At 39.7% G+C, this 19,590-nt stretch overlaps 3 protein-coding genes across 4 annotated transcripts; 1 reads left to right on the forward strand and 2 right to left on the reverse strand.

The window, feature by feature from the left end:
- On the reverse strand, positions 1 to 6,230 carry LOC140368613 (cAMP-dependent protein kinase type I-alpha regulatory subunit). 2 transcript variants are annotated; one of them, XM_072455580.1, is made up of 11 exons: positions 6,071 to 6,230; positions 4,332 to 4,528; positions 3,546 to 3,713; positions 3,367 to 3,458; positions 3,217 to 3,278; positions 3,076 to 3,122; positions 2,839 to 2,997; positions 2,710 to 2,770; positions 2,481 to 2,602; positions 2,126 to 2,207; positions 1 to 2,058 (listed from the first exon to the last, which is right to left on the reverse strand). In XM_072455580.1, the coding sequence occupies exons 2-11, from the start codon at positions 4,503 to 4,505 to the stop codon at positions 1,886 to 1,888; spliced, it is 1,140 nt and encodes a 379-aa protein (XP_072311681.1). In that variant the 5' UTR covers positions 4,506 to 4,528; positions 6,071 to 6,230; the 3' UTR covers positions 1 to 1,885. The 2 variants fall into 2 exon arrangements, with proteins under 2 accessions (XP_072311681.1, XP_072311680.1); XM_072455579.1 differs by having other exon boundaries at positions 3,367 to 3,713.
- Positions 6,231 to 7,008: 778 nt separating this feature from the next.
- On the forward strand, positions 7,009 to 11,572 carry LOC140368612 (WD repeat domain phosphoinositide-interacting protein 1-like). Its single transcript, XM_072455578.1, has 13 exons — positions 7,009 to 7,123; positions 7,197 to 7,426; positions 8,145 to 8,227; positions 8,523 to 8,692; positions 8,761 to 8,857; positions 9,443 to 9,540; positions 9,621 to 9,713; positions 9,786 to 9,856; positions 10,148 to 10,255; positions 10,340 to 10,504; positions 10,579 to 10,686; positions 10,780 to 10,919; positions 11,009 to 11,572. The coding sequence occupies exons 2-13, from the start codon at positions 7,350 to 7,352 to the stop codon at positions 11,128 to 11,130; spliced, it is 1,332 nt and encodes a 443-aa protein (XP_072311679.1). The 5' UTR covers positions 7,009 to 7,123; positions 7,197 to 7,349; the 3' UTR covers positions 11,131 to 11,572.
- Positions 11,573 to 12,301: 729 nt separating this feature from the next.
- On the reverse strand, positions 12,302 to 19,565 carry LOC140368616 (arylsulfatase G-like). The gene is made up of 11 exons (XM_072455582.1): positions 19,410 to 19,565; positions 17,514 to 17,748; positions 17,205 to 17,440; positions 16,172 to 16,286; positions 15,472 to 15,621; positions 14,394 to 14,581; positions 14,233 to 14,313; positions 14,052 to 14,160; positions 13,805 to 13,925; positions 13,626 to 13,722; positions 12,302 to 12,724 (listed from the first exon to the last, which is right to left on the reverse strand). Exons 2-11 carry the CDS (start codon positions 17,726 to 17,728, stop codon positions 12,438 to 12,440), a joined length of 1,599 nt encoding a protein of 532 aa, XP_072311683.1. The 5' UTR covers positions 17,729 to 17,748; positions 19,410 to 19,565; the 3' UTR covers positions 12,302 to 12,437.
- Positions 19,566 to 19,590: the final 25 nt, after the last annotated feature.

Below are 19,590 nucleotides of genomic sequence, written 5' to 3' on the forward strand. Positions count from 1 at the left end.
TGTCGTTTTTGAGTTTTTATTGCTTAAACTGCCATCTGGAACAATCTACCAAAAAAGATAAACATTTTGCACATACAGGAGGTCAAACTGAATACAGGGAAGAAGAATAGAAAAAGAATGGTCCTCAGAACGGCTGCAGCACGCGCCACACGCCCCACAAAGCTCTCACTGCAGATCTGGGCTTAAGCAGAGCGAGCGATTACCACTTGTCTGGGTTAGGGAAAGCTAAGGCAAATCTCAACAACTGTGGTGGGACTAGAAGTGATGACAATGCTGCTCTTATGTACACAAAAACAAATCCTCCAGAGGAAATGGGTGGGGGGGTGGGGTGGGGGGGACGGTAAGACGTGCCACTAAATATGACACCAATCCAAAAATCGAAACATTAAAAAAGGGGGAGAAACTGTAAAAAAAAAAAAAAAAAAAAAACTGCAACAGGCACCCCAATTAAATTCAATCTTACCCAAAGTGCCGTTTGGTAAAAAACGTTGAAAAGATCAGATGTCACCAGAACATTATGAAGCAGTTAAGCCAAAGGAGTAAATAACCCAAATATCTGACAGAAAAAAGCTCCTGCTTCCATTCATCCCATATCGACTGGGTGCCTAAAACATCATGCCAAGTAAGCATAGAGAACAGATTACAAGCTACTCCAATGAAAAGACAGCCACCTTTTCATTAGGCATAAGCAACAACACTAATTTAAATAAATATATCCGGCCTGGCAACCTCCAGCGATACATAAATACTTCAGATGTCCTGAAACCCAAGACTTCACTTCATTGAAAGCTGGAATTTTCCTTTTTTTTAAATCCATTTTTAAAAACAACCCCATGATGTTTCACACGATACAATTACATACTGTTTTGTCAGTCAACAAGAAGCATTTATTTTTACTTTGTGGCACTGGGCACCTAAAATAGAATTCATGGAAAAATAAGTGTTTACAAAAGACAGTAAAACAATTTTTTTTAAGCTTCACCATCACTCCAAACCATAAATTTCTAATCTCATAAACAATGTAATAGAACTATGATTAGTTGACTATTATAATAACATTTTAATTACAAACCATAGCATAAGAGTGACCAAGGTATTTGGTATGTACTAAAAAATTGAATACTGAAATATGCTGAATACTTTTTTTTTCTTTTTTCCCATGTATATAGATTTTTTCTGAGTATTCAAGGCAGTTGTTGTATGGTCTTTCTACTGGTTTAAGATGACACTGGGGTAAAGGACCACTTCCTGTGTGGAGATCCAAACTGTTTCCACGACTATGCTTCGATCGCTTTGTGACAATAATCAACATTTGGCACTAGCCTGGTAGCTGCACAATAAAATCAACAGTTGTACAAGCTCTCTCAAACTAAGCATAAAAGTTCATCATTGTCTAATCATACCAACCAAAAACAACAAACTGAGCACATCCAGAATATATCAAAGCCATTGTGTGATGCAAAGGATTCTCCTGCTTTGTACAGTTTTAGGTCCTGCTCTACAATGTATAGAACTGAGGTCTAAAAAGGTTAAAGCAGTCTTTATGTAAAACAAAGTCATCAAAAGCGCCACGTTAAGTTTGATTGTCCTGTCTCATACCGAGATCCTGAAACCTCTTCTTTCAGTCCGACTTTTAAGTCTATAAAAGCATAACCAGCAAATACATACAGAACATAAGTAACAGGTAATGTAACTGTGCCTACAAGGTAGCGTACAGCAGCTGGTATAAGCGCTGGTGAATGGATAGAAGTCACTCAATTGTGACGACAACATAATCTGTGTAACAGAAACGTAAAGAGGGTAAAAGCCAAGAAAAAAGTGAGAAAAGCAAAGAGTACTGATGGACCCTGGGTCTAGAGGAGAAGGGTGCATGGAGGAGGCTCCTTCAGACAGACAGCGACACAAAGCTGTTGTACTGTTGGATGTTCCGCTTAAGGATGTCTGAGCACGGGCCCAGCACACGCTCAAAACGAGGCCGGTCCAGCTTCACACACTTCAGAGGGCCACGGGCCACCACTGTGGCAGCGCGGGGGCGGTTCATCAGCAGGGCAATCTCACCTACAAAACAGGAGACATTAGAACAGGCCTGTGCAAATGGAGAACATCTCCAGTCTTCAGCGCTTACCAAAGTAGTCAGACGGCCCTAATCTTCCCACTTCCACAAACTCCTCATTCTCAGAGCGACGCTGTAACACCGCAGCAGAGCCCTGGAAGACAAAACAAAGAGAAAGTGAATTCTACAGCCCTCATTAACATCAAATGCTACAGACAGTGGTGAAAAACTGCCTTATTTCAACTTGGCTAAAATGAACTAGAAAAAAATGGAAACCATTTGTTGTCCACCAGAGGGCACACTTTCTCCAATGATACACATGTATTCATTGAAACTGGGGCAGCAGATACAAATCATTACATGGCAAAGTGACACAAATGTTGTTTAAGTCAGAGATTCTTAACTTAATAAATGACTGTGGCCATACCTCTAGAATGATAAAGAACTCATCTCCAGGTTCTCCCTGCACAACTATCTTCTGTCCATCCTCAAACTGGACAGGCTCCAAAGCATCAGCCACCGTCAAACGCTCCCATTTATCAAGGGATTCTGAGGAAAGGAGATCAACATCTTAAGAACATCTTCAAGACATTCAAGTAGTTTTCATTTTAACACATAACAAAGTAAAAAGGTTAAAAACAAATACAATTTCTCACCTAAAATGGACACTTTTCGGAGGAATTCTTCATACATCTTCCTCTTTCTCAAAGTGCTTCCCTACAGAGCAACACATTTTCTTTAGACAAATCCCAGACACATGTTCTAGAGCAGGCAGCAGTTCTCACCATCAGTATTCTTCTGTAACTGTCTCTGTCGATGCCCCACAGCTTGACGTTTGTCTTGGCTTTGACTGTGGCTGCTCTTGGGGTACCGTAGATCAGGGCTAGCTCTCCAAAACTGCCACCCTCTCCAATACTGGTCACCCACTCATTGTTTACATACACCTGACAGAGAAAAAACATATTATCGTCAAAATCAAACGATAGTGTTAGTGTGTCATTTCAGTACTATAGAGGACTTACATCCATTTCTCCTTGATCAATAACATAGAAATTATCACCTTCATCACCTGTGGTAATTCAGTAAAATGATCAGTATGAGCTTCATGGCAAAATTCTTCATTAACTAATGAGCAAAAAGAGAATAAAATACATTTCTCTTACCCTGTAAAATAACAGTTTCTCCTGCTATGTAGGTCACGGAAAACATTGCATCAAATATGTCACTGTAAGAAAGAAAAATATGAAGAAATATTTGATATCATTAATGTGTTTGTTTATGCGTGTTTTTTAAAGTGCTTGTGCACAAAGTACCTCCTTTCATTGTCATCTAGATGTGAGAAAAGCACATTCTTTTCAATTGCTTTGGCCAAAGCAGCCATTGTTTTATAGTCTTTAGGAATGACCTTGGGAAAAAAGCATAAACACATTACAGATCCACTAGTGACATCAATATGAAATCTCAAAGGAGCATTGACAGAATCGGGGCTCACCTTTCTCACATAGGAGGCAGCATCCTCCTCTGTGTACACCTCTGCACTGAAAGCCCCTCTTCGCCTGCGGCCCTTGACCACTGGGTTCATGGGCGGAGACACCTCCTCATCCCGAGAATCGGAGCGGGAGCTGGCCTTCTGCTGGTTCTGGATCTGCTTGGCCTCCTCCTGGAAACAAGGGCTTTGTGTTAATACTCTAACCCTCGACTGCTCTTTATTTATTGTGAGCCAAAAGCATGATAAACAACAGGAGAAATGAGATTCATACTCTTTTCATACTAAAATAGTTTTTTTTTTTTTAGTGCGTGTCCCAGCAGAAATAGAGGTCTTTATAATCCAAATTATGGATGGTCTGATATTAAATCTTACAGATGTGGCCAATAAACATTTGTCAATTCTAATAAAGATTTTTTTTCTAAGATTCTGATTTGAATAATCACTTGTTTGTGTTATTTTTTATGGAAATAATAATAATAATAATAATAATTAAAACAAGTTTTTAAAACCAAAGGCCCACAAAAAATAAAGTAAACTATTCTCTTTTGTAAAAATAATGTCTGGATGAATTTTCCAGGATATGTTATACTTTGTATTGTGTGCAAACATATCTCTTTAGCTTCATTGCTCATCTATTTCCATTAGATATGTTTCTGATATTTTTTTTTCGATACCACTATATTGAAGAAAAAAATCATGACATAATCAATAATATATTTGCCCATTCCAATCTAATGTTTGAATAAATCCTTGTTGTAAAATAAAGGGCTGATTTTACAGCAGCTTTACCTTCTCAAGCCTCTCGAAGTACTCCCGGAGAAAGGCCATGGGCCTGTCCGGTCGAGAGGTGCACAGCTGTACAATGCAGTCCTTCAGCAGCTGCTGAATGTTGTGCTTCTGCACGTACTGCTCGCATTCTCGGAGGCTCCGCTCCTCTTCACTGCTCGTACTTCCAGACGCCATAACACTCTTCTGTGACTTCTGACCTGTTGATAGGAGCAAGAACAACAGAAGTACCAAAGATCAGCTAACAAAATACATTTAGCTCTTGTTTCAGAGCACTACTAACAAAACAAAAAGAAAATGTAGCATTTTTTTTTCCCTCTGTGAAGACACAACACTGATGAAGGAGTTAAACAGCGTTCAAAAGGAAACTGTGTGGACAAATGGAGGCAGTGTTTGACAGGGCTTGCTTTTCCACACATGCACACATGAGCGCACGCAAACACACACAATGCTTCTAAGAGCCAAGAACTAGAGCTGGTCATATGATGAGATAACACACTTCTCTGTAAACAGCAAACTGGAGCAGCAGCACAGTCAGTTTTGGATAAGCTTGTTCCAAGCGTCACTTGTGTTTTACCTCTAAACAAAGTCCATTAGCTGAAAATACAAGATTTTCCTTTAAGTGAAAAGCTTAGAACATTTGTGTAGTCCAGATATTAGGACATTTACATATGCCAGACGGACTTTCTATGGATATTTTTCTTTTTGTTCTGCGTCTTGTTTGTTTTCATTTGCATTATATACACTTCTATTACTAATTATAATAAATAAACAAAAAGAAAGCTTGTGTTGTGAAATAAAACTAGCATAAAGAAAAGCACATGTTCAGAGTTTCAAAACGTCCGACCACAGTAATGCTTCTGGAAAGCACCAGATCTGAGATCATCTGATGTGATACAACTCTGTGCCTGGAGGGACTGTAAGGGGCTCTTAATGAATGTAAACCAGAAGAAAAAGTGATTCTCCTGGCTTTGGGAAGTGGATTGTGCTTCACAAACAAACAGCCTAAATAAGAACTACCCACGGCGTTAATGCGGAGACTTGGCCCGTGAATCTAAACCCACTTTTAGGATCTCGCTGTTAAATAACACTGACCTGGGTAATCAATTGAGAGCCAAGACATCACACAGGGCGACAAAACCAGAGTATCGCATCTTCCATAACAATTGTATTTCGTAACTTCTATTTTTTTTGGGTGCATTTGAATAGCACAATTATTTACATAGTATGTTTATTTTATTTATGCCTGGAGGTGATTAATTTGAAATATAGTAACATCAAAAACAACAAATGACCTTGTGACGATGAACATCCATCTAACTCGTGTGTTTGTGTTTAAACACAAAAATACGTGCATTATGCTCATATGGGCGAGTTTGACATGAAATAAAAATGCGTTTGTTGAATGCTGTGTGGGTCTGGGAGGCGGCTGCAGCAAACTATCAAGCGCAGATCGGGAGTAAAGTACATTTCACAAAGATACAAGTTACACGTCAAATACACTTTACGGTGCATACGGCACTTTGAGATTCTAACTAAAACATCCGCTGAAAACGAGATTTGATGCGCAGCATTTGTGGAGTGTGTTCACTTTGAAGCCTAGCTGCTAGCTCGGCGCAAAGGCAAAGCTCTTCTCCAATGACGCCATCTTGAGCTCTATCATAAACAAACGCTTGAAGGGGAAATAGATTTCACACATTCAAAAGGTTGACGTTTTGACGACAGTCAAATGCAATACTTACAAGAGGTGTAAATTCCTGCCAAGTCCCTGGATTGTGACTCGGGATGGGTATTTGTCAAAGCGAACCGTTAGCAGATCCTCCTCGCTTCGATTTTTTTTGCCGAGCCTTGGACCGCTGCCCCACCGGATACAGCAGACAGCCAATCAGCAGCCGCCACTGACGTCAATGCTCCCTGCTCTGACATGTGAGCCCGTAACCTATGGCAACCTTAAAGGAGCCCGCGCGGAAGCCTTGACGTCAGAAAAATGCTTTACAAATCGAGAAGGAAAAAAATCGATGGAAAAAAGTGAACAAAATGTACTTAATACAACACTGGACACGGTAAGCACACATTTCCAGAACACGATAGCTTGAACTATTATAAAGATGAATACATGTAAATACAGTCCAGCAATGAACGAAGATAAACTTTGGAACTTGGTGATTAAATCGTGAACTTTATAAAGAAGAGCAGGATTACACCAACTTTAAAAAGAACCATCGTTCCACTTTTGTAAGGGTAGTGGTGGCTAAATGTTCAGGTTGTTTCGTTTGTATCGTTGTCTTCGTAGCCGAGACTTTCAACTAATAATTGTTCGTTTTCGTCATAAACTTCGATTGCTCTTAAATCACAGCCTATTGGAAGTAGCAGAATAACGAGCCTTTTTGGATCCTCTGCTGAAGTTGACATTTTGATATTTATTGTGCATTTAATTTAAAAAGTACTGCATAACTATTTTCCTCTTATCCTTATTTTAGCCAATAAAATTACCAAAACATTTCCTCGTGACAAGACTGAAGGTAAAATTGGCCAATCAGCAACATTCAATTTAAAAGGCGGTGCTTAGTTGATTGACTGTTGTAAAAACGAATCAGCAACATGCTCTAAACAAATCGGCCAATAAAAGTCACCAAGAAAAGAGCTTGTTATGGTAGCGCGAGCCAATGACCGATCTCCTTGGCGTGACGCATCCTCCCATCAGCTGTTTTTGTTTTGTTGTGAGGCTATTGGAAGTTATAACGCAATAATTACATCTGTGTTGCATTGCTCAAGTACCAACACTTGTTAATGTTGTCCACGTTCAACCCTAAACACCTTGACGATTGGTTGTACAACAATTTGGTGGTAAAATTTTGGATTCTGAAGCGCCAGGTCTGACCGGACATACCTCTTCAGAAGAGTGTGAGCGTGGCGTTTGAGTCTGGGAGCCGAGGAGGAGACCAGCTCCGACTGGGATCGACCCGAGCCCAAGGCCTTCGACCTCGACCGGTAAGAGGAGCGGGGACATCGGCGGCTGGGATGGAGACCCAGGAAGCACCGGACGGCCCCGATGCCCAGCCAGGCTTTATCTGCGCCTCGTTCAACCAGGACACCACGTAAGCAGAGCACTGAACTCAATCTTCTTCATACACCTGACTGTTGCATAATAATTCACAACCGCGTAGTTTTTTGTCTGTCCAAAATGATACTAAATGCAAAAGGACTGTCACTTGTGAAAACGTTTATTATTATTAAGCTGCTACGCCACATGCTTTATTAGGCAATTAGTGTGTTGTTGGCCTGTTGCTATTGACTAAAGTTACATCAGAGTTATTAACATAAACCTTCCTTGGTATCTGTTGTATTAGGCATAATGCTTTAACAAACCAAGTGGAATCAGAAACGTCTTTGCCATTTTTTCTGCTACTAGTTAACCTAGTTAAGACAAAGGGAGCATTCACTTCAGTTACAGGGTTTGACTGCAAACTAAGCAGGTGGACAAACAGCAGCTAAGATAAACTCACTAGCCAAAGGAAATAGCTTTATGGGCATTACGGTCTTCCTAAATAAACACATTCTCTGACACAAGACAATGATAAGGCTTTATAATCAGTAGTTTAACTGATTTGATCTCCCAGTTAAATGTGTCATTTTAAAGGCCACATTTTTGTAATTTAACAACTTGTGTTTGTCAAAAAAAGAAGTTACACTATATTTCAAAGGTATCATTACATCATCATAGTTTTGCGAGAATTGAATTGTGTATTTTATATTTGTTTTTAAAGTGCTATGATATTTTTTGAAGCAGCAATATAAAATGAGTTTATGTTGTAGATCTCTGTCAATGGGCACTAAGACTGGATATCGGCTCTTCTCCGTAACATCTGTGGACAAGCTAGACCTTATCCATGAAGGAGGTAAAACACAACCTGTATTTATTGTTTTTTATTCATTACAAACATAGATTGTAGTAACTGGTCTTTGTTGCTTTGTATTGATGGCATTCACTCCCTAGCTCTGTGGTCATGTTCACCTTTGTCAGCTGATGTCAGATGTGCCACAACATGTTTGTTTTACACCACAGTGAATCCCAACTAGCCTTATGTTGTTAAGGTCATGAGGGAGAACATTTTGCTTCCTCAAACACATTCTTTCATAGGTTGCAGGAAATTTGCTTATTGCAAGTTCACACTGTTAATCATTTTGTGTTAGTTGAGTGCCCAGATGTCTACATAGTAGAGCGGTTGTTCTCAAGCAGTCTTGTTGTGGTGGTCAGCCTATCCATGCCGCGCCGGATGAACGTCTACCACTTCAAGAAGGGAACTGAGATTTGTAACTACAGCTACTCCAACAACATCCTTTCTGTCAGACTCAACAGACAGGTACAAACCACAACTGAAATGACTTGTTCAAGGTGGTCACAGCTTCTATTGACAGCTGTTTTTCTCAGCGACTGGTGGTCTGCTTAGAGGAATCCATCTACATTCACAACATCAAAGACATGAAGCTGCTCAAGACCCTGCTCAACACACCCACAAATCCCTCAGGTATGGTAGTTTTCTCTTTAAAAAAAAAAAAATCATATTGACACCCTTAAATCTAAGAGTATGTTATATTGTAATAAAAGTGGGGTATTGATTTTCAACCATGAAAGTGGAAGGCTGGTGGTTTAAAGTGTCACCTGCAACTCTAACTTATTCGATTTCACAAACCCTTTATGTGAAAGAATTTTTTGGGTGCATGTATCACTCTTTCAGACTGTAAGGAGCAGGGTGGACCGACACAATCTTATCCCAAAACGTAACACAGCAACGTTTTAGACTCTTTGTTAAAGATTTGCAATCAATACATGGCTTCACAGTTAAATGCAGACTGTGCACATCAGTCAGAATTCATCACATATTGTTTATTTTACAACATACTGTACAGGGGGGGAAACGAAGTGTACTCGTATCCCTAAAAAAGTTTGTTACTCCAGATTTTAGTCAACACATGAACATTGGAAACTCCAGTTGCATTGCTTTTAAAACATGAACAATACTACAATTAATAGCATGTATCTTTGACGATAAATCAATATAAGTAAGGATTGTGTAACATTATCCCAATTGTTTTTCCAACTTGCATCATAGGTCTGTGTGCACTCTCCGTGAATCACAGTAATTCATACCTGGCATATCCTGGCAGTGCCACTATTGGAGAAATCACAGTCTACGATGCCAACAGCTTGGTAAGAAAACGTCAAATATGAAGACAGTATGTCAGCCAGTGAGTCCTGTGTTCTATTGCAACTTGCCATTGTTCTCGCAGAGCACAGTGACACTGATACAGGCGCACGACAGTCCACTGGCTGCACTAACATTCAACGCATCAGGCAGCAAACTGGCCAGCGCTTCAGAAAAGGTGCGTTATTATGCTGTTTAATATTAACATTCTGTTTGAGGCCACCTGTCTGACCAGCTCTGATTCTCTCAGGGCACCGTCATCAGAGTCTTCAACATTCCAGAAGGAGAAAAACTCTTTGAATTTCGAAGAGGGATGAAAAGGTTGGAAATTGGCATTCGCAATTGATAATGTAAATAGAATGTAAATTAGGATGGAGTAATATAGTGTTAAAGTTGACAAGATTGCATATTTTTGCTGGTTTAAAGGAGAGAAAAGGAGAAAGTTGTGTCAGCGTGGAGCTTTAATATAAATTAAAAACAACAAATGGAAAGGAAAGAAGTGTAAAATGTTGCTGTTGGCATTCAATTCCAAAACTATGCAACATTTCAACTGTACTCTCTCTAGTACTACTGCTGTTTCTCAGTCTAAAATATCTGCTTTTCTTTTGTCAGATATGTCAGCATCAGTTCGCTTTCCTTCAGTGCAGACGGACAGTTCCTGTGTGCCTCCAGTAACACCGAGACAGTGCATATATTTAAGATGGAGCAGCCCAGCCCTAGGTAAACATCAAAGAAAGTGCTACAACTAACACTACAAAATACTGTAAAGGGAAAACATTGTGATGATTGTGCGCTACCTTCAAGGGAGGATGAGGAGTCGCCTACATGGTCAACATATGTGGGGAAGATGTTCACAGCGGCTAGCACCTACTTACCCAGTCAAGTGTCGGACATGATGCACCAGGACCGAGCCTTTGCCACTGTGCGACTCAACATGTTTGGCTTGAAGAACATATGTGCACTGGCTCTGTAAGAAAAAACATGTTAAAAAATGACAAAATGCAAAAAATCCATATTAATAATAGGTCATTGAATTTTTTCAGGATTCAGAAACTCCCTCGTCTGTTGGTGGCTTCATCAGATGGGTTTTTATACATCTACAACGTTGACCCACAAGATGGAGGAGAGTGTGTTCTGGTCCAAAAACACAGGTGTGAAAAAAATGTCATGAAAAATGAACCAAGCGTGCACAATTATTTCATTTAAATTACAAATACAAATGTAACTTTCACCATTTGCAAAAGGCTGTTTGAGGGCAGTGATGACTTTGTGGAGGAGAAAGACGAAGACAAAACAGAAGAAATCGCACCTCAGCCAAGCAGTCAGTCGTATGCGGCTACAGTGGCGCTGCCGTCAACGCCACCCTCTTCCACTACACTTATGGGTACAGATAAAAGCTTCTGTGCATTTAATGATCAATAATGTTTCACTAGGCAACAAAACATTAAAAACTGGAGACTGATTTTGTTCCAGGATATTCGGAAGAAGGTGGTGCACAGAAAGGAGAAGTCATCCCAGAGCATGAGTTTGCAGAGAGCCCTGTCCGTCTGGATGATGAAAATGAATTCCCGCCAGTTGGTAATCAGAGTAACTGACAAAAATACCCTCTTCACTCCCTACGTACTAACTTGTATAAAGCAGTGGACTGGAATATTCCTGATGTCCGTTTAGCACAACCCCCATGTACTCCTGCAAGCCTAAGGTAAATCTCCCCAGTGTTACCTTCTGGTGTGTCTATTTTGTCCCCCTCCCCCACTTTTTAAAGAAAGTGGAGGAAAACCATAAAAGTCCCAACATTTCAGAGTATATTTTGTAGTGTTACTGTATTACTTCTACATAAACTGCCATCTTACTACATTCAGTTTAGTTTGTCTAGAGTAACAACTGGATATACGTTCATCATTGCCACACTGTTGTAAGCAATGAGATAGCAGCTTAAAAGAAACTTGAAAGAATGGGAGGAACGAGCAACTTGAAAGCTATAATTTCCGTAGGGCTCACTAAACAAGCTCTACGCAGTGGGCATTACAGATGTCACAGCAAGAAGCTGTAAGGAAATGGAGAAAACATTTGTGTTACACTATTTAAAATAATGCAGTAAGTATTAAATGACTTGATGCAGCTGTTGTATCAATTACCGTAGCATTAGATGTGGCTATTCAGTAGAGTCAGCCTGTGTGAGGAATCTCTGAGGATGCTGAAAAGGTCAATGAATCTCAGCAGCATCGTAAATATGTAACATCTTGTAATTTTTACTCATATTATGTTTTGTAAACTGTTATGCATTAGCATCAACACAGCCATGTGTAATTATATATATTAAATGACTTTTCTATAAGGTATGTTGTTTATATAGTGCGACATGTATTTACATAGTATTGTAATGGATCGTATGGTAATACGCAAAGATGCCAACGGGTGGCGCTGTTGAACATCTTTACATTGCTTCCATAAGAACATGTACAATAGAACTCAATAAACTGACATGGAAATCTATGCAGTGTGTGCCTTTTATAGCGACAATTAAACACAAGCTCCTCACTGTCCCGTCCATCTGCTATCATCAACACAGTGGGCTATATATTACTAACTCTAAAAGTATGACCCATTGCCAAATCTTTTTGAATAATACAAATACGTACAGGGCAGTGGGAAGAGATAGGAAGTAAGTGTAAATGTACATTTTCTGAGCACTCAGTCATTGTTTCCCTTGAGCAACATAATTACATTTTTATTATGTGAAAAGAATTTAGCATAATAATTTTTAAAACAAAAGCAAATTTACAGACTGTGTGTCGAATATGATCTTCCAAAAATAGTTTGACACTCCTGAAATAATAATAATATTGACAAATGTCCAAACACATTTGGACCTTGAGCTCCACAGGACCTGATTCCCAAATCAATAATTTGATGGGCCTTTTAAGGGACATCGACAGACAGGCAGAGTGGGGTCACAGCAGGGTGCGGCCGTCCTGTTTGTGCTGTAGTCTGCTGTGGACACTGACATGTCACTGGCTATGTCCCAGAGCAGTTCCTCTCTCCCACGGGCCATCCTGTCTGCCACCTCCTGATAGTCACATGTCCAGGGATCCATTGGGCTTTCTTCTGCTTTATCTGCTTCCAGGTCAAATATTAAAGGGGGGTCATGGAGCTCTTCACTTCCTATCATCCCACCACATGCTTCCGCTGCGCCTGCAAACATTATAAATAAAACATTTTGTAGCAAGAATCAGAATAGCAAGAATCAGCATTTTCCCCAAAGGATTGTTGAAAAGTATCACTAAATGTCTGTTTTGATGACCATGGACATGTAACAGACGTTTAACACTTCTTAAGTGTTTAAGGAAGTATAGGGTGAAGTGGAAGTGGAAAGTAACTTATTACAAATACTTGCTGTAAATGCACTTTTATTGAGTAAATGTTTAACCATGTACTTCTACTTGTAATGGAGTACACATTTTAGCACGTAATTTAAAATGTGAGTACTGAGAAGTCTCAAATGTCCCCATCCAAGGTTGTCTCACAGCTGTATCTGCTTCTTTCTACAAAACAAACACTCAAAACCACACTGCATGGCCTGCTGTGATTGGACAGAGCTCAGAGAATAAGTGAATTGTGGTTTAAATATATATATTTTTTTCAATTTCTCAAATTTAAACTAATGTATTTTCCGGACTATTGCACCAGCCAAAACATGCATAAGAGAGAAGAAAAAAACATATATAAGTCACACTGGAGTATGAAATACAGTTGCAAGTGTGAAAATAACAAATAATATAAGGGGTATAAGTAAAAAGTATATAAGTATAAATATAAGTATAAGTCGCACCCCGGCCAAAACTATGAAAAAAGTCCAGAAAATATGGTAAAATTGTTTTTAAAATTACCTCAAAACTAAGTAGTATCTTTACATGTACTTTTACTTAAGAACAATTTTGGCAGCAGTACTTGTAATTCAGTATATTATTTGCAATGTATTACACATTTGCAGTAATCTTTCCACCTCTGTAACCAAGTACAGGCCCAAAAAACAATTCACTTTTCCATTTTACACCACGATCAATTATATGGAGAAACGTGTTTTGACACCTGCCTGTGATGTAGAAAGCCTTGTATTTCCCAGAGCGAACAGTTTGCAGATCTCCATACTGGCCTGCTGCGCCGCTGTTTGGGTGGAACAAGAACTGAAACAAACAAGCATGACGTTTATATAGAGAAGCAAAGTGATAGAAAAGTCAAATAGATTTCATATACTGTAACACTTACTTCATGACCCGTCTGTCCTCCATTCAAGAGGACATCTGTAACATCTACCCCATCATAACGTCTGTTAGAGGGAGGGGTCACTCCAGCCAGCGCCAGAACAGTGGAGAAAATATCCATGCCACTAAACAAACACACAAATCACTTTTTGTTTAAATATTAACATCACATATCTGTATTTAACAAAACAGCTACAAACCACAAATCCGATTGCAATGAAAAGCAGGAAACAAAATCAAACTAGAAATACCTCAATAAGGCAGAGCTGGTGGTTTTGGGAGGAATCCTGCCGGGCCAGTAAGCAACTGTTGGCACCCTATGGCCTCCTTCCCAGGTAGTCTGCTTGGCTGAACCTCCACCTAAACAGACCATTGATAACAATAACTATTTTTTTCCCTTTAGGAGTTGGTGTTTCAATATAAAACTCATACCTTTGTTAACCTGCCACTTCCCTTTGAAAGGTCCCACACTTCCAGCATACTGACACTTCTGTTCCCATGGCCCGTTGTCACCTAAAGTAATCAAAACGTTTAATTTACTTTATTTCTAACGTTCAATGACACGAATAGGACCATGTGAACAGATGACAAACCTGTAAACCATATCAGCGTGTCCGAATCCTCCACGGCACTCTTCAGCGCCCCCACCAGGCTGTCCATCTCCTGCAGGCTGGTGGCATATATTGAATGGTGTGAGGTCTGGGGTGGACTGAGGCGTGGAGCTAGTGGAACGTGCATGTGAGCCAAAGCTATATACAACAGATAGGGCTGCCCCTTCTCCCTGCGGAAACATCGTAGGAACTTTAAACTTTATACACAGGACGCATGGCCAATAATGACAGGAGAAAATTAAGAAACTAATATCAGCACCTATTGGCAGATGTGGACTTGTGCATATTAGTCTGCTGTTTCCTTCCTGTAGTTTGCCTTTCAGATTATTGTAAAAGCAGCATTTGTGAGAAGTAATGAGACTGGGTGTTATTTGCTTGATGCTTATACATCTTAAAAGGCATATTGTTTGATGAGAACCTTACAGATTTCGCAACTCAGAAATGTTATTGAATCTGGGACATTCTTGGACACTTTGTGCATTTGTTTTTTGTAGATCTAAGAAATTACTGCCAGTGTACAGTTGCCTGACCAGCCAGTCAGTATCCAGGGACTTGTTTGATCCCGCTCTTGTCCTGCCTGTGCTCCCCTGGTCCCTGTTCACCTGTAAACACCTCACTAAGTCTCTGAGCGCCGCTCAAGGTGGGTGCCAGGGTGTAATTGTCGTCCTGCAGCTCGAGGGCTTTATTACACGCTCATTAAAAACAATGAATTATAACGAACAGATACTATTTATTAGACTTACAAATACTGTTAGGATAATCTAAATAATTTTTTTCTTTGACTGTGAATACATCTGACAAAACATGCTGGGTTTGGCAAACCGGTTCAATCATTGGCCAGACTCGCTCTCAAGCCAGGAAGCCCTGTTTGTTTGGTCTTTGGCATGTGATTCATTACCAGTGCATCCACTCACGTGACACAGAATACAGAGTGAAGACAGCTGCTCACAGAACTCTGCCCTCCTAATGTGTGGCGCCCTCTTCATCACACCCAATACTACTGTACACCAAAGCGGTCTGAGTGGAAAACTATTGGGTAATGACTTTAATAGAATTCTACCTTGCATTGTTGATAATCCTCAGTGCAGTCGACTTGTATGTTTCTGTGAGTGTCCAGAGGTCGAGGGGTTGGTCCACGATACTGTCGTTTTCAATCAGAGGAAGCCCCACTTTGTAGTAACAGCCTTTCATGTCACCTCTCCTGAGTTTCCTGAAAACATTTCAGCACAATTGCATAACCAAAACAGAAATCCACTCCTTCTACAGATGAAAAGTGCAAGTTTAGGATCACTACTGGACACGGCTTGATAAAATTATTTTTTGTAAAGCCAAAAATCACAAGAGCAGTTCCCTCGACTCGGACTTGGCAATGTCCCAGCATCCCGTGTCCTTAGACCTTCCTTCTCTGCTCCTTCTTGGCTTTGTTCTTATCAGATTTTATTATAGTAAGAAATGTTCCCACTAAAGCAACAACATATTACTCAGTTACTGGGCCATGTACTGTGTATTTTTGTAGTGATATAATAAAATGTAAAAATAAATCACACACCACAATACCGTTTATGCCTTTTAATTGAACAGTAATTGGGATGTGCACTGGCCCATGAATTAGTGTTGTATGATTACAGTATGCACACCTGATAGCGAAATAATATTGCAAAAATAACATTTCTGTAGCAACGGTTGCTGTGAAAACCAGAAAAACGAATAATGATAACTGCTCCATTCCAGTATAATGTTGAACTGTTTTTGGGTCATACCTGGTGACATTCAACACTACTGAGTCACAGGGAAGGCACGGTGGCAGGTCATATCCAGGTGTGTCCGTGCAACCCATGTCATTACTATAAGGAACACCTAGATAGTAGTCGAACCCTGGCAAAAACAAAGGCATTTAGATTGTATAGAGAAAATAAATTGTGCTGAAACCATTATAATGGCACATTCGGTTGATAAAATACATTAGAAATGATTAGAAAATGATGCATTACATTTTTGTGTTTTTTATTGGGTGAAATTTAGGATTTGAAAAGACAGTGATCGGAAGTGTACTTCTGTGCAAAGCCTAAAAGTAAATATATTAACTTTTCTTCTGGAGGGTAGGCTATGTCACCTGCTTGTCTCGATGGAGATGTTATTGCTTTGGCTGGAATGTTCCACAGTATGACATTAAAACGTTTAATTTGACCAATGATTGTTTCATTGATTGATTTTCTAACACTTTAGTGAAGTCTTGTGAGTAGACTGCAGTTGTGATTTTGGGCTCTACAAAAATTAATTGGATTGAATTAACACCAGTGATTGAAGATAAGATAAGATAAGATAAGCCTTTATTTGACCCGCGGTGGGGAAATTCCAAAATAGGTACAGAAATAAATAATAAAAAACAGGTAACTTAAAAACTTTATAAAACACTCTTAATAGAAAAAACTCTTAGAACTCTTATGTGACTGTGGAACATTCAGAGAAATGATTGTACTGTCAGTCAGTATTCATTCTATTCATTTATTTCTGGTCTAATGCCTGATTTTGCATGTAGGATTGGATATGAGATATGTTACTGTTGAGTCAGCAGTATGTTAAAGGTCATCCACATGACACAACCACAGTGAGACCACAGTCTGGTCCCTACGGTGAGGCTTTCAGACCCAGTCACACAGACTGAAGCGAGGTCACAAATGATCCACTGCAGCCATAACTTCCTCTGCTTTTGTGCAATATAAGATACTGCGATGATTACAGCATTCTTTTGCATGTCACCCGAGGGCATTTCTGAGGTGCATGTTCACAAACCTCTCTTGGTAGGTCTGTAGGGTCCGTTATGTCCGAGATGCCACTTGCCGATCATGGCAGTGTGATATCCAGCTGCTTGGAGTAGCTGGGGAAAGGTGACCTCAGACAAAGGCAGACCTGCTACAGAGTTCACACCAAAGTTGTGGGTCACACCGTTTCTCAGGCCATACCGTCCAGTCAAGATGGCCGCTCGAGATGGAGAACAAGTGGAGGCCGGCGAGTGAAAGTCTGTGAATCTGTTCAAAACCAAGAAAGATCAGAACTACAATTTAACATGAACATTAGCATACTACTGGAAAGATATCCCACCTGAGTCCCTGCTGGGCCATCAAGTTTAGATAAGGTGTGTTATTCCTTCTGACTTCAGGATTTAAGTTTTCATCAAGGTCACCCCATCCTATATCATCCGCTAATATTACGATGAAGTTAGGTTTTTTAGTAACAGTGTTTTGGAGGGCTAGGTGCACTGGGAGAGCACATAGTAGCACGCTGGACAGAAAAACTGTGCTGAAAACCTTTGCCATGGCAGTCAATCAGTCAAATCCTGCAAAGCAAATGATAATAATTAGAAACTATTCATATATATATATATATATATATATATATATATATATATATATATATATATATATATATATATATATATATATATATATATATATATATATATATATATATATATATATATGTGATTTCTGTATGAGAGAGGCCTATCGCGATACTTAATTTTTGAATACGATATAAATTGTATTGCTTATTTAAGGAAACTAAAACTAAATTAACAGTATTTAGCCATGTAAATGTAGTGGTTTTACTACTAAACTAAATACCGAAATATGTATTAGTTCCTTTTAAAGCAGTGCTAGGTACGACGATGCGCTATATATCGATTATCACACGTATCACCATATCGAATCTAATTGCCATGGACCATGTGATTCCCAGCCCTATACTGTAGTTACAATGTTTACAATCTGTTTATTAGCCTAGACAACAAATAACCAAACTAAATCTATAACATATATAACATGAAGATTATAGATCATTAAACTTTGAGTATTCTTGTAGATCAACGTAATCTGGGATGATCAGGAACTTCCAATGTGGTCAATGTGTCAATGTGGTGTTAGCGCTAAAGGCCCATCTATTTGTCAATACCTTCAGTAGGTTCAGTGAAGCTCATAGACTCATCTTTCTGCAACAAAAATGTTAATAAGTAACAAAATCAATTGCTGCTTACATAGGGTGACCAGATGTCCCCATTTACCCAGGACAGTCCCAGTTTTTAGCCTTGTGTCCCATATCCCAGCAGATGTGTCCAAAACCATTGATTTATCCTAGTTTCACACTAGACATGTCCCAGTTGTCCCAGTTTTTGGCCACTTTGAGACACACCAACAGTAAAGAGGGGGACATAATTGTCGTCTCTTTAGCCAAAATAGAGAACTATGACTTTAGAATAACAAGAACACACAAAATGCACTGATTTCCACAGTCTCTCAACTAAATACTGACCCACAAGTGAGCCGTGAAAGTGGTGTGAAAGAGACATGGATGGACTAATACATCCATGGGATGGACCGAGGGAATAAAAATGTACTTAATTACACACGCTATACACTTCTATCATAACCCCCATCACAACCCGGTGCGCCCTGTTTTTTATTTTGAAAATCTGGTCACCCTGTGCTTACAACGTCTGAGGAATAAAGTCTGGCGGTAATGCAACACTCGGATGCCAACCGCCATAAAACAACAACAACAACAACAACAACAACAACAACAACAACATTTGAAGAGATACAGGCTACAATAAATTAACATAGAAAACTCCCGACCCCGACAATATACTGCATGTGACAATGTACTGCATGTCCTCCCTTCTCTCATCCCCATTTCACGCTAAAGCTGTTGTATGTAATAAAGCATACGGGCCAACAAACAAACAAACAAACAAACAAACAAACAAACAAACAAACAAACAAAAAACTTAATATTCTACTCTAATGAACGTACTCTAACGTGGTGATTAGCACAAAGGTCGTGTGTCTCTCTGTACCATATTATTTCATAAAGTAACTAAACGTCTCGCGGTCCTTCCGTTGTCACACAAGCCACGAGGAGGAGGCGCGTACACAAACCGGTTGTAACCAGATTAGTTGAGCCGTCACCCCCTCGCGCCGGTGGGAGGGTCTTTAATGTTACCGTGCGGCAGTGTGGAGTAGTGGTCCGTCGCGTCCAGCACAGGATGTCTTTGCCTGACAAAGAACCGTGTCTTTTTGAACACGTGCCACTGTATTTGACCGTTGTAACGCGAAGGTAACAGCCGCTGTCCGCCGAAGAGGGGATTCTTCTTCGGGTTTTAAGAGGTGAGTTTGAACTTCTC

Source organism: Eucyclogobius newberryi, unplaced genomic scaffold (assembly GCF_026437365.1).
Source record: "Eucyclogobius newberryi isolate DKJ021-1_F unplaced genomic scaffold, fEucNew1.0.hap1 SCAF_20, whole genome shotgun sequence".
Classification (NCBI taxonomy): domain Eukaryota; kingdom Metazoa; phylum Chordata; class Actinopteri; order Gobiiformes; family Gobiidae; genus Eucyclogobius; species Eucyclogobius newberryi.

Bases quoted from the DNA above. Each gene is read 5' to 3' on its own strand.
- LOC140368616 (XM_072455582.1), bottom strand. From the start codon at position 17,728: ATGGCAAAGGTTTTCAGCACAGTTTTTCTGTCCAGCGTGCTACTATGT. The intron at 17,441-17,513 runs GTGGGATATCTT...GGTTTTGAACAG, and splicing joins ATGGCCCAGCAGGGACTCAG to ATTCACAGACTTTCACTCGC. The intron at 12,725-13,625 runs GTCAAAACACGT...TTGCAGGCGCAG, and splicing joins TTTCTACATCACAGGCAGGT to CGGAAGCATGTGGTGGGATG.
- LOC140368613 (XM_072455579.1), bottom strand. From the start codon at position 4,505: ATGGCGTCTGGAAGTACGAGCAGTGAAGAGGAGCGGAGCCTCCGAGAA. The intron at 3,714-4,331 runs GTAAAGCTGCTG...CCTTGTTTCCAG, and splicing joins ACTTCGAGAGGCTTGAGAAG to GAGGAGGCCAAGCAGATCCA. The intron at 2,771-2,838 runs GTGAGAACTGCT...GTTGCTCTGTAG, and splicing joins GTTACAGAAGAATACTGATG to GGAAGCACTTTGAGAAAGAG.
- LOC140368612 (XM_072455578.1), top strand. From the start codon at position 7,350: ATGGAGACCCAGGAAGCACCGGACGGCCCCGATGCCCAGCCAGGCTTT. The intron at 9,714-9,785 runs GTGCGTTATTAT...TGATTCTCTCAG, and splicing joins TGGCCAGCGCTTCAGAAAAG to GGCACCGTCATCAGAGTCTT. The intron at 9,857-10,147 runs GTTGGAAATTGG...TTCTTTTGTCAG, and splicing joins TTTCGAAGAGGGATGAAAAG to ATATGTCAGCATCAGTTCGC.